Source organism: Hyperolius riggenbachi, chromosome 1 (genome assembly GCF_040937935.1).
Source record: "Hyperolius riggenbachi isolate aHypRig1 chromosome 1, aHypRig1.pri, whole genome shotgun sequence".
Taxonomy (NCBI): Eukaryota; Metazoa; Chordata; class Amphibia; order Anura; family Hyperoliidae; genus Hyperolius; species Hyperolius riggenbachi.
Window position 1 is genome coordinate 486,330,861 of NC_090646.1, and position 13,621 is coordinate 486,344,481.

General features: G+C 48.7%; 1 protein-coding gene across 6 annotated transcripts in view; it reads right to left on the reverse strand.

The window, feature by feature from the left end:
- The window catches only part of CARMIL3 (capping protein regulator and myosin 1 linker 3), a 157,649-nt gene that overhangs the window by 37,666 nt on the left and 106,362 nt on the right, over positions 1 to 13,621 (reverse strand). For all 6 annotated transcript variants that reach the window (XR_011022260.1, XR_011022259.1, XM_068242126.1 and 3 more), the window contains 3 exons: positions 11,522 to 11,694; positions 602 to 670; positions 405 to 498 (listed from right to left, as the gene is read on the reverse strand). Coding sequence is in view for 4 of the 6 variants with exons in the window: in XM_068242126.1 (XP_068098227.1) it covers positions 405 to 498; positions 602 to 670; positions 11,522 to 11,694 (336 nt within the window). In the remaining 2 variants the exon portion in view is untranslated. The remainder of the gene's footprint in view (positions 1 to 404; positions 499 to 601; positions 671 to 11,521; positions 11,695 to 13,621) is intronic.

Here is a 13,621-nt window from a genome sequence, read left to right on the forward strand (position 1 = left end):
TCAATATTGCTATATCAGATATTTTCTCTCATTTATAATGATCACTTTGGGGTGGCCAGAATATTAGATATTCTAGGAAGATAGTTGTCAAACTCCATTTACAAGATGACCGTAGAGATTATAGGCGGGCACAGGGGAAATGCCCATTTTACCCTGTTAGTGCAGCACAGAGGTATGTGATTATTAATCATGCCTTACAATCCTAGGTTCATGGTTTCCTCCCAAACCATACTCATATGGCAACTGTCTTTTCCTACTTAAACTGGGTGCCAAAATACAGTAAGCATTTGACAGGGACAGCTTGGACTGGTAAATGCTGCATAAAATGTTGCTGTTGTACAAATACAATAATATTAGTTTAGGAACTCTTAACCAAGTTTGAAATAGACATGTTTGCCTGTTACCTTCCTCCAGGCACTTTCAGCTCTCTCAGGGTGTCTCTGGTAAGCTTGGCAGATGTCTCCCACAGGAAAGGACATGAAGCGAAGAGTTCTGTTTCTGTTTTATAAGAAACAGCATATTGATATTATCAGAGTAGTTTCTTAGATATGATTCCAGCCAGTCAGTTCTATTTAATCGGTGCAACATTTGGCCAACTCACTTCTCCAGAGCCCTCGCCACATCCATAAAGCCAGAAGCTGAAACCGCATTCCTGTCCCAAAGTACAGACCTGGAAAATTATATAGCATAGAAAGTGAGCAGAAGACAAAGAATAATTAAGTTATGAATGGAGATGAATGTAATCAAAATGTTCAGAACTCAATTTCCAACTGGGGATGTGTAAGGGATAGCGGACCCGCTGCCAGCAAGCATGAGGCAGCGGGCTCCGCTTCCCAGATTCTCACCGCCGGCGTGCCGCCGAGCGGGGCTGTGCGGTCGGCGGAGTCCGTATACTCGGCGGACTCCGCCGCGCAGTTGCCTCCTGTGGGGTCTCTTTCGCCGGCACTTACCCGGTGCATAACGCGCGCGCACACGCAAGGAGGCAGGATCTTTATGCCTCAATACGGGGAGTCAGCTGACCAGGCTAGTCAGCTGACTCCATCTTCACTGGGGATTGGCTGGGGCTCCAGGGCGGTGCAGGGCAGATCACTTGCTACAAATAGGACTTGCTACTCAGTAGCAAGTTGTCTGCTGTCGTGTATACACTTCTGTGTTAGCGCTCAGACCTTAGTGCAGTGCCCTGGTGTTGATACTAAGGATTTCACTATACAAACCAAGAACAGTAATTCCCTTACAAAACCGCACCACTCAAACCAAAATCAATGCAATTCAACTTTATTCAGACAACAAGAAATAAAAACACTTAAAAACAGGTATGGTTCACAGCCACGACAAAATTCATATAAACAATGAATTCCCCTGAGTCCAAAGGATTATAAATACATCAATGTGTAAATACATGAATAAATATACATGCAGGGGATCCTGGTAAAATAAATGGTCCTTTTAAGGTCAATCTGCCTGGCAGACTACAGTACTCAAAAAATACATATGAAAAGTGCATTGCATATAGTACAAATCATTATGTGCGTAAATAGCAACCAATTGTTCGAAAAAGAATCCAGAACGGATTTAAAGTGACAAGTGCAAAAATCACCAATGTGAAGTATAAGGTGCCGGTAGTGCCAAAGTGATGAAAGTGAAGATGAGGAGAGTACCCAGTACTTACCAAGGCAGACACCTAGATTAGAAAGTCGTTGCTAGCAACCGTGGGAGTGGGAGTTCCCCTTCTGCACACTTATAGATTACCTATTGTAGGTGTTTGGTTGATGGTGCTTGCCCCCTTTGTGTGTAAAAAAACTAAGGATTTCACACCTTAGCTTAGGAATATTATTGTATATTGATCTGTGTTTTGACTCTGGCTATCCCTGACTACTCTATCTCTTGCTGATCTTGTACCTTTGCCTATCTGATCCTTGTTGCCGACCTCTGCCTGTTTACCGATTACTCTTCTGCCTTCCGCTCCTGTACTGCTGCCGTCATCTCTGTTGCCGTACCCTTGCCTGTCTGACCTTTCTCCCTTCAGTGGAACGTCTCCCACTGGAGGGTTATCTCTGAAGCTTGCCTCTCCGAGACACCTGCCCCAAGCAGACGATTACTGCTGGGGGTCGAGATTCCTCACTCAGCCTGGTTAGAGGATCTCACGCACGAGGTTCCCATTCAGAGGTAACCGCACCTCTGAGGAATTGCCGTGTGGTGGACATTTCCACACTTTCTGATATATTACTGTCTTTATTGTGTTCTTTTGCTGGTGTCCAGAGGTTAGCAATATATCGGATTATCGGTGATTCTGCAGATCATCAATAATCAGGTATACATCTGCATTCTTGGTGATACTGTAGATCGCCAATAATCAGATTCTCTCTGCGTGCTGACACCGATCATGACAGGATGGCTACAGATGGTCATTGATTTTAGGCTGATGCAAATTGTGTTGCTATTTAGGCCCGGTTCACATTAGCGGCTGCTATCCGGAATCGCCGTGCCGGAGCCGTGCCGGAGCCGGACCGCATGCGTACCGGACGAAACGGACGCACGGCATAGCAATGAAAGTCTATGCGACCGTTCACATGCGTCCGTTTCGTCCGGACCGGAGCCGGACCGGATCCGGACTCCGGCGTCCGTTCCAACATGCGCTATTTTTTGGTCCGGCTGGTCCGGCTGACGTATCCGGACCGGAGCCGGAATGTTGCATCCGGCCAATGGAAACCAATGAGAACCGGAGAGCGCACAACACACTGGCTATAAAAACCGGATGTTGTACCACACTTCCTATGCAGACTCTATGGTATGGTGGCCATTTTGGATGGGGACCACATGGCACCAGCGTTCACAGAGTGGAGCAGCAGTGACTTCATGCTGGAGCTCTTTGGCAGCAATATGGAGCAGGATCTGTCTAATAGCGAGGGGGTGAGGCCCTACACATCAGAAGACCTCATCCTACAGGTGCAGCAGGTACCAGCCCTGTGGGACAAGGGGGATGCGGACCACAGCAACATCAAAAAATGCAGAGGCCTGTGGAAAAAAATTGCCAAGCTGTATGTGGAGGACTTTGAGAACTTGAGCAAGAGACAGCAAGGCACAGAGGGTATGTTGACTAGAAGTTTTTTGGGGGGGGGCTTGTGGTTTAAGCTTGTGATGTATTCAACTTTTGCTATGGATTTGTGTCACCCACGTGTTGCCCACCCACCCGTGGCCCACCCACCTGTTCCCCACCCACCTGTACCCCACCTGTGATGTATCCCACCCACCTGTACCCCACCTGTGATGTATCCCACCTGTGATGTATCCCACCCACCTGTACCCCACCTGTGCTGTATCCCACCCACCTGTGATGTATCACACCCACCTGTACCCCACCTGTGATGTATCCCACCTGTGATGTATCCCACCCACCAGTACCCCACCTGTGATGTATCCCACCCACCTCTACCCCACCTGTGATGTATCCCACCCACCTGTACCCCACCTGTGCTGTATCCCACCCACCTGTGATGTATCCCACCCACCTGTACCCCACCTGTGATGTATCCCACCTGTGATGTATCCCACCCACCAGTACCCCACCTGTGATGTATCCCACCCACCTCTACCCCACCTGTGATGTATCCCACCCACCTGTACCCCACCTGTGATGTATCCCACCTGTGATGTATCCCACCCACCTGTACCCCACCTGTGCTGTATCCCACCCACCTGTGATGTATCCCACCCACCTGTACCCCACCTGTGATGTATCCCACCTGTGATGTATCCCACCTGTGATGTATCCCACCTGTGGTGTATCCCACCTGTGCTGTATCCCACCCACCTGTGATGTATCACACCCACCTGTACCCCACCTGTGATGTACCCCACCTGTGATGTATCCCACCTGTGATGTATCCCACCCACCTGTGATGTATCCCACCCACCTGTACCCCACCTGTGATGTATCCCACCCACCTGTACCCCACCTGTGATGTATCCCACCCACCAGTACCCCACCTGTGATGTATCCCACCCACCTCTACCCCACCTGTGATGTATCCCACCCACCTGTACCCCACCTGTGATGTATCCCACCTGTGATGTATCCCACCCACCAGTACCCCACCTGTGATGTATCCCACCCACCTCTACCCCACCTGTGATGTATCCCACCCACCTGTACCCCACCTGTGATGTATCCCACCTGTGATGTATCCCACCCACCTGTACCCCACCTGTGCTGTATCCCACCCACCTGTGATGTATCCCACCCACCTGTACCCCACCTGTGATGTATCCCACCTGTGATGTATCCCACCTGTGATGTATCCCACCTGTGGTGTATCCCACCTGTGCTGTATCCCACCCACCTGTGATGTATCACACCCACCTGTACCCCACCTGTGATGTACCCCACCTGTGATGTATCCCACCTGTGATGTATCCCACCCACCTGTGATGTATCCCACCCACCTGTACCCCACCTGTGATGTATCCCACCTGTGATGTATCCCACCCACCTGTACCCCACCTGTGATGTATCCCACCCACCTGTACCCCACCTGTGATGTATCCCACCCACCTCTACCCCACCTGTGATGTATCCCACCCACCTCTACCCCACCTGTGATGTATCCCACCCACCTCTACCCCACCTGTGATGTATCCCACCTGTGATGTATCCCACCCACCTGTACCCCACCTGTGCTGTATCCCACCCACCTGTGCTGTATCCCACCCACCTGTGATGTATCCCACCCACCTGCGATGTACCCCACCTGTGCACATAAAACATACACAATGACCAATTATTATACATCAATTTATTGTAAAAAATTAATACATTTAAAATCACTCAAACTTGAAACTCCAAAATAAACACATTTCAACAAAACATATTAAAAACCAAACATTCACCCTCGTCCAGGTGGTGTGGTAAAATAAAGTCTCAGTTGGTCCCTGTTCCGCAGTGACACTACCCTTGGCCTGGTTGCATACCTCCGCAGGGGCATTAGTGGAAGCACATTCGGGGGTTCCGGAGTCTCTCTTTCCTCCTGCCGCACAAAGTTGTGGAGGATGCATGCTGCCTTCACCACGACAACTGCGTTGCCCGGTTTCAGCAGCATGGGCGTGTGGAACACCCTCCACTTTGACACCAGGATCCCAAATGTGCACTCCACCATTCTCCTTGCACGGCTCAACCGAGCATTGAAGTGTAGCTGGCTGGCATCAAGTCCCCTGTCTGGGTACGGACGCATTACATGGTCGGACAGGGCGAAGGCCTCGTCCCCCACAAACACATAGGGGTAGGCCGGTGCCCTTGTCCCAGGCCAGGGTCTGTCACGGGGGAGACGCAGTCTGCCTTCCTCCATCAGCCGGCAAAGGGTCGTACGCTGGAAAATTCCAGAGTCATTGGAACTACCGTACGACCCCACATCCACGTACACAAACTTGTAGTCCGCATCTGCCACTGCCATTAGAACAATGCTGAAGTATTTTTTATAGTTGAAATAATGGCTGCCACTCCCCACGGGTTTCTGAATCCGGATGTGTTTCCCATCCAGTGCGCCAACACAATTAGGAAACTTGCACTCGGTCCAGAAGCCCTGGGCGATCTCCTCCCATTTCATGGTGTCCGGCACAGGCATGTATCTGGCCCTCAGTCGCGTCCAAAGGATCCTCGAAGTCCTCACGACGATGCCTGCCACCGTGCTCTTCCCAATACGAAATGTGACATGTAGCGATGTATATGTTTGTCCAGTTGCGATGTACCTACAAGAGAAATAATCGAAATCAATTTTTCATGTCGTTACAGGAGAAAGGTACAAGACAAGGTGGCGCAATATACGGGATGCATATGTGAAATGGCTACGGAAGAAAAAACTTGCCGAACGAAGTGGCAGTGGCGGGGGAAGGCGACAAAAAGACTACCAATTTGCCAAGCAATTGTCTTTCATCAATGCAAGCCTGGAACCTAGACTGTAAGTACCACTACTGTGGGCAGGAACTGAGAGCTCATTTACCATGACTTCGGCCATGTATTGCTATGGCCTCAATTCCCATGGCTAGCGAACTTTTCTCACAAGCTTTATCAAATGTTGGGTAGAAACGGGTGATAAAGTGATTGCTAGTGTTTGCTAGCTCTGTGAATTGACGCCACATGCTGTTTGGCACACCAATAAATATTTTTTTTATCTACAGGACTGAAGACAATTTGGAGCAAGAGGAACCGACCCAGGAGGCACGGTTCAGCAGTGAGGAGAGCTTGGTGGATGATGACGTCGCCGATGTAACCTATTGCCCCGAGGCGAGGAGTAGGAGGAGGGAGTCCTTAATCACAACTCCGTCCTTTGATGATGACTTGGCAGAAGAGAGCTTGGATGTTGAGGTTGCAGGACCGAGTGTGGAAGAAGCTGAACCTCCACAATCGACCGCTATGGAAGCTCCAGGGGAACAAGAACAAAGTGAGGAGCACCGAGAGACTGCAGCACAACCAGCGCGCAGGGCAACCCCGACACAGGCCAGAGGACGGGAAGATGCTGCCACACCACCAGTGAGGACCACCACACCAGTGAGGCGTCGAGGTACCCTCCCCCCAACAAGGAGAGAGACAGAGTCCGAGATGTCCGGGGCTGTCTCCGGACTTCTCGGGATTCTTCAGAGCCACCAAACTCTCATAACCCGGCAGTTGCAAGATGAGGACAGGGGCCAAGTCCCACATCACTACACTGCAATGTGAGCTCGACGCTGTACATGGGCACTACAGGGACGAGCTTAAAATGATGCATGAGATGCACAGAGGAGAAATCGACCAACTGCGTGCGCAGCATCATCAGTCGGTGGGCCAGCTGCAGAACATGATGCAGCAAATGCATCAACAAAGCAAGGAACTACTGAAATTGCAGGCACACCCGTGTTTTCACACTGTGATGTCTCTAATACCATATCTGGAAAAGGTGCCTTCCCAAAACCTGATGGCGTGCCATTCCAATTTGCTGGAGGTGATTAAACAGCACATGGACACGCCATTATTGCAACCACCAATTTTTAGACCCCCACAACCAACAGCGGTGCCCACCTGGCAATCATCACAGATGTACACCGGCTACAGAGGCAGTCAATATGGGCCACCGCTGTCAGGGTCCAGCTCATCCACGACCAGCACCCAAGAGAGTCCAGATTTCCAGGCAGCAACTCCCACCTTTTCTAGTAGTGGTGCCGATACAATTTGAAAAAAAAAGTCAAATTGTTCCTGGACATGCTCCTCTGAATACCTCCGATCCTCGGAGGAAGGATACCATCACAGGGCTTTTTAACTTTTGGTTTTGCTGGACTTGAACTTTAGGGCCTGGTGTCCCCGAAAGACACTACCTGGGTCACAACCTTGTGCCTGTTGCACTGCACCTGTAGTCCTGCACCTGTGCCTTTGATTCCTCTTGTTCCTTACTTTGTTGATCCTAATCACTTGCACAAGACCCTTGGAGCCATGGGTGAAGGACACCTTGACTGGTCGGTGAGAGGCCTAGCCTTTTCACTGACCTGTGTCCTTCATCCATTGCTCAGAGGGTCCTGTGCCAGTCGTTAGGTTTTAGAAGCACTAATAATTTAGGGCCTGGTGTCCCCGAAAGACACTACCTGGGTCACAACCTTGTGCCTGTTGCACAGCACCTGTAGTCCTGCACCTGTGCCTTTGATTCCTCTTGTTCCTTACTTTGTTGATCCTAATCACTTGCACAAGACCCTTGGAGCCATGGGTGAAGGACACCTTGACTGGTCGGTGAGAGGCCTAGCCTTTTCACTGACCTGTGTCCTTCATCCATGGCTCAGAGGGTCCTGTGCCAGTCGTTAGGTTTTAGAAGCACTAATAATTTAGGGCCTGGTGTCCCCGAAAGACACTACCTGGGTCACAACCTTGTGCCTGTTGCACTGCACCTGTAGTCATGCACCTCTGCCATTGGTTCCTCTTGCTCCTCACTTTGTTCTTGTTCCTAACCACTTCCACAAGACCCTTGGAGCCATGGATGAAGGACACCTTGACTGGTCGGTGAGAGGCCTAGCCTTTTCACTGCCCTGTGTCCTTCATCCATGGCTCAGAGGGTCATGTGCCAGTGGTTAGGTTTTTGAAGCACTTCAATTTTAGGGCCTGGTGTCCCCGAAAGACACTACCTGGGTCACAACCTTGTGCCTGTTGCACTGCACCTGTAGTCATGCACCTCTGCCATCGGTTCCTCTTGCTCCTCACTTTGTTCTTGTTCCTAACCACTTGCACAAGACCCTTGGAGCCATGGATGAAGGACACCTTGACTGGTCGGTGAGAGGCCTAGCCTTTTCACTGCCCTGTGTCCTTCATCCATGGCTCAGAGGGTCATGTGCCAGTGGTTAGGTTTTTGAAGCACTTCAATTTTAGGGCCTGGTGTCCCCGAAAGACACTACCTGGGTCACAACCTTGTGCCTGTTGCACTGCACCTGTAGTCATGCACCTCTGCCATCGGTTCCTCTTGCTCCTCACTTTGTTCTTGTTCATAACCACTTGCACAAGACCCTTGGAGCCATGGATGAAGGACACCTTGACTGGTCGGTGAGAGGCCTAGCCTTTTCACTGCCCTGTGTCCTTCATCCATGGCTCAGAGGGTCATGTGCCAGTGGTTAGGTTTTTGAAGCACTTCAATTTTAGGGCCTGGTGTCCCCGAAAGACACTACCTGGGTCACAACCTTGTGCCTGTTGCACTGCACCTGTAGTCATGCACCTCTGCCATCGGTTCCTCTTGCTCCTCACTTTGTTCTTGTTCCTAACCACTTGCACAAGACCCTTGGAGCCATGGATGAAGGACACCTTGACTGGTCGGTGAGAGGCCTAGCCTTTTCACTGCCCTGTGTCCTTCATCCATGGCTCAGAGGGTCATGTGCCAGTGGTTAGGTTTTTGAAGCACTTCAATTTTAGGGCCTGGTGTCCCCGAAAGACACTACCTGGGTCACAACCTTGTGCCTGTTGCACTGCACCTGTAGTTATGCACCTCTGCCATCGGTTCCTCTTGCTCCTCACTTTGTTCTTGTTCATAACCACTTGCACAAGACCCTTGGAGCCATGGATGAAGGACACCTTGACTGGTCGGTGAGAGGCCTAGCCTTTTCACTGCCCTGTGTCCTTCATCCATGGCTCAGAGGGTCATGTGCCAGTGGTTAGGTTTTTGAAGCACTTCAATTTTAGGGCCTGGTGTCCCCGAAAGACACTACCTGGGTCACAACCTTGTGCCTGTTGCACTGCACCTGTAGTCATGCACCTCTGCCATCGGTTCCTCTTGCTCCTCACTTTGTTCTTGTTCCTAACCACTTGCACAAGACCCTTGGAGCCATGGATGAAGGACACCTTGACTGGTCGGTGAGAGGCCTAGCCTTTTCACTGCCCTGTGTCCTTCATCCATGGCTCAGAGGGTCATGTGCCAGTGGTTAGGTTTTTGAAGCACTTCAATTTTAGGGCCTGGTGTCCCCGAAAGACACTACCTGGGTCACAACCTTGTGCCTGTTGCACTGCACCTGTAGTCATGCACCTCTGCCATCGGTTCCTCTTGCTCCTCACTTTGTTCTTGTTCATAACCACTTGCACAAGACCCTTGGAGCCATGGATGAAGGACACCTTGACTGGTCGGTGAGAGGCCTAGCCTTTTCACTGCCCTGTGTCCTTCATCCATGGCTCAGAGGGTCATGTGCCAGTGGTTAGGTTTTTGAAGCACTTCAATTTATTAGGGCCTGGTCCCCGAAAGACACTACCTGGGTCACAACCTTGTGCCTGTTGCACTGCACCTGTAGTCATGCACCTCTGCCATCGGTTCCTCTTGCTCCTCACTTTGTTCTTGTTCCTAACCACTTGCACAAGACCCTTGGAGCCATGGATGAAGGACACCTTGACTGGTCGGTGAGAGGCCTAGCCTTTTCACTGCCCTGTGTCCTTCATCCATGGCTCAGAGGGTCATGTGCCAGTGGTTAGGTTTTTGAAGCACTTCAATTTTAGGGCCTGGTGTCCCCGAAAGACACTACCTGGGTCACAACCTTGTGCCTGTTGCACTGCACCTGTAGTCATGCACCTCTGCCATCGGTTCCTCTTGCTCCTCACTTTGTTCTTGTTCCTAACCACTTGCACAAGACCCTTGGAGCCATGGATGAAGGACACCTTGACTGGTCGGTGAGAGGCCTAGCCTTTTCACTGCCCTGTGTCCTTCATCCATGGCTCAGAGGGTCCTGTGCCAGTGGTTAGGTTTTTGAAGCACTTCAATTTATTAGGGCCTGGTGTCCCCGAAAGACACTTGGGCAGCTATGCCCTACAACTCTTCCAGCACAAAGTTGGTGGTTGGTGTTCCTTAAAACTGACCGGGCTATACCATAGATATGTTATTTTTTTGTCTTCCATGTTGGAAGAATGTTTCCATGTTGGAAAGTGGTTGTTTTTGCAATAAAAAAATTTGTTTTTACATACCTCAGTGTGATGAGTAGTTGTTCTTGTGGTGTGACTGCTCTCCTGAACGTGGTATCCTTCTTCCTAAGGTCATCCTTCACCATCTCCAAAAGGGTATCAAACCTGTCAGGAGATGTAAAGGAAGAAGCTGTAAAGTATGTTGTGGGACAAGGTGTTGGGTGGAGGATGGGGGAGGTGTGTTTACAGAGGTTTGGGAGTGTTGTGGAGGGTGGGGGTGTAGTGTATAGCTAGGTATACAGGGGTGTGGGGGTCAGGGTGGTGTGTTTAGCTAGGTATACAGGGATGAGGTGTTGTGGGGGTGAGGGTGGGGTGTTTAGGAATGGTGGGGGTTGGTGTATTTAGGCCTATATACTTACAGGGGAATAGACATCCGAGTGTAGCTGTAGAACTTCTGTGGGTGTCGTCTGAGGTCCCGGTAGAGGGCCTGGAACTCTCCCTTCCTCTGCCTCCTGGCTAGTAGAGGGTGCACCCACCATCTCCTGCGAGGAGCACGCCTTCTCCCCACATAGTAGTAGGTAAACAACAGGAAGGAGAGAATTCCCAGGTAATAAGCGTAAAAAATGACTGGATCCATGGTCCCAACTGCTGTCTCTGTATCCAAGGATGGTCTCCACACGTCCAGCTGTCTCCAACAATGACCCCAGAGCTTCTGCTGACCTCCCAGAACCCCAGGTATTTATACAGGTTGTTATCTCTTTAAGAATCCGGATCCGGACCGCAACCGTGTTCATACCGCACGGAAACCGTATGCAACCGGACCGGATCCGGACCGTATCCGGACAGGAACCGTACGGTTCAGGTCCGATCCGGCTCCGGTGCGGTCCGGACATCCGGTGCGGTTTTTGCAAAACCGCAAGTGTGAACGGGGCCTAAGTTTGATCTGGATCACTGTAGATCATCAGTTACTGCATTTGACGGGTTAAAATTAACATATAATCTGCATCAACTCAAAATTATTAGCACTATCATTGACCATGTCTTTGAGCAGCTAGACAATAAACTATGGGAAAGATGGAGACAGGTACTCCTGTTGTGCATCGGTTTAAGTTTACAAGTGATATATGTTCGTGAAGAACTCACCGTAGTGTACTATTTATCTGTAAGGTCTTGCCCAGCATCTTTGCTCCAATATCTGACATACCATTGCCACTGATATCCAACTCTTGCAGAGACGTGTTACTCCCAAGAGCATTCAGCACAATACAAGTCCGAGACTTCAGACGAGAGTCAGCAAGAGACAGAGACTGCAGGCACTGATTGAAAGAAGCACATAGGTAAACTGAAGTGTAACTTTATAGACATACACACCATGAGGTTTGGCACATTTTTTTATTCTACGTTACCAACACTTTAACACCCTGAAGCCCAACTAAACATTTGATAATGCTCTCAGGGCTTCCAAACAATACACAAAATACCCAAATGCAGGTAATACGTACTGCTGAATCTGCTCAGAAAATGTCATCTTTAAAATTTTTATCTGCTATTATATAACTGATTTGAGGACACATATTTTTGTAATGGAAAGTATTCACAATTAAATATTCTTTATTTAGTTTACGGTTAACTGGTTGCCATAACTAAGTTAACTGTTTGACCATCTGGCCCAGTAGTATGGCCAGATACGGGTGTAATACAGGCCAGGTGGATGTGTTTGAACATGTGGCGGTTTCAGAGAGAGTCTGGGTAAGTGATTGATGGCTTGGTTCCCCCCCTAACACAGGTGCTCTGGTGAGGAAATAGATCCACACCAGGGTTTTCTCTTCTCTCTGGGAGGTGTGATTAGGTGGGAAATAAAAGGCTGATCAGCTCATCCTGGAATCATCCTGATCTGGGAAAAGGAAATGATATATGCTGGGCTGGCAAACAAGGTCATTTGGATTTGTGCTGGGAACGTCTGCTGTTATTAACATTGTTTAGTTTGGGACAAGCATTGTAGAGTGAAGTTCTTAACTTTAAGTTAAGTTGGTTAAGTTTAATGTTTTTAGTTTATGTTTTGTTATCTTTTTTTATGCACAATATATGGTGCAAGTATGATGTAAAAAATTTGTACAGCACAAATGAAACACGATGTTGATGAATTACAGAGCCTGTTACAGTGCATGTCCAGAAGAAACACCTTCTACTGTTATAATATGCACTGGGACATGCAATCATCATGTTCCATGAAAAGGGGAGTGAACATAGCACAGTTTCAGTGACAGACTGAGTGTGACGGTACAAAATCAGCCAAAATATATTCCTGCCATTTGATGTTAATGGACCGGTTTCAAATTATTCATGTGAAGCTGATTTCAACCACACAGTTGTTAAGTCACGTACCAATTAGCCTGATGAAAGTCTCAGAACCTTTGTTATTTAATTGCAATGAATACCGTTTTAAGAAATTGTAATCATGCTTGAAATGTGATTGTGTCTCTTCACTCAGAGTGGAATAAAAGGTTTCCATATTCATTAGACTTAGGAAATGATCATATTTGCTAGGCAATCACTGGTAGCTAGGACTGCTTTTCCTTCTACACCTAGGAGGATCATGGGTAACATGTTTTGCGTAATGACTTGACATTATTTCCTGGTTATACATGCTCATCATTAGAGTTTCAGTAAAGCGACCTAAACAACAGTAGAACGTAGACAAGTTCAAGCTGTGCTCATCAGCAACCTTTTGGGTCACAAATCTGAGTTTATGTGCTCACACACAAAATACAATAAGTTAACAATCAGTCTGAGCAATCTATAAATAGACTGAAGCGGATTTATTATCACTGGACAGCACTGATTCCTGTGGCAAGCCTTGCATAGTGTGCCATAACGGTAAGGCTGTCTCTTATGGTTGGGAGGGTGGGAGGTAGCATAATGAGGCATAGCCACTTCCCCTACCCAACCACATGACTACAAGTTAGCTTCTGTTCCAATGGAGAGGTCAGGTACAGTTAGGTTGGCAGGTTGGGGGCATTACTACAGTCACAGCAGATCATTCCCCTGTACCACCAAGTACAGGAGTATAAAAGGCATGTGACAACTCTCTAAAGCCTTACCATAGTGGGTTCATTATAGGTTGAAATTCCCATTTTGTTCCATTAAGATCATTAATTTACATAGTTTCATGTATGACCAGCATGTATGACCACCACTAATTTACCACTTGTGAGAAAGTGACAAATGCACTTTAAGATTGAT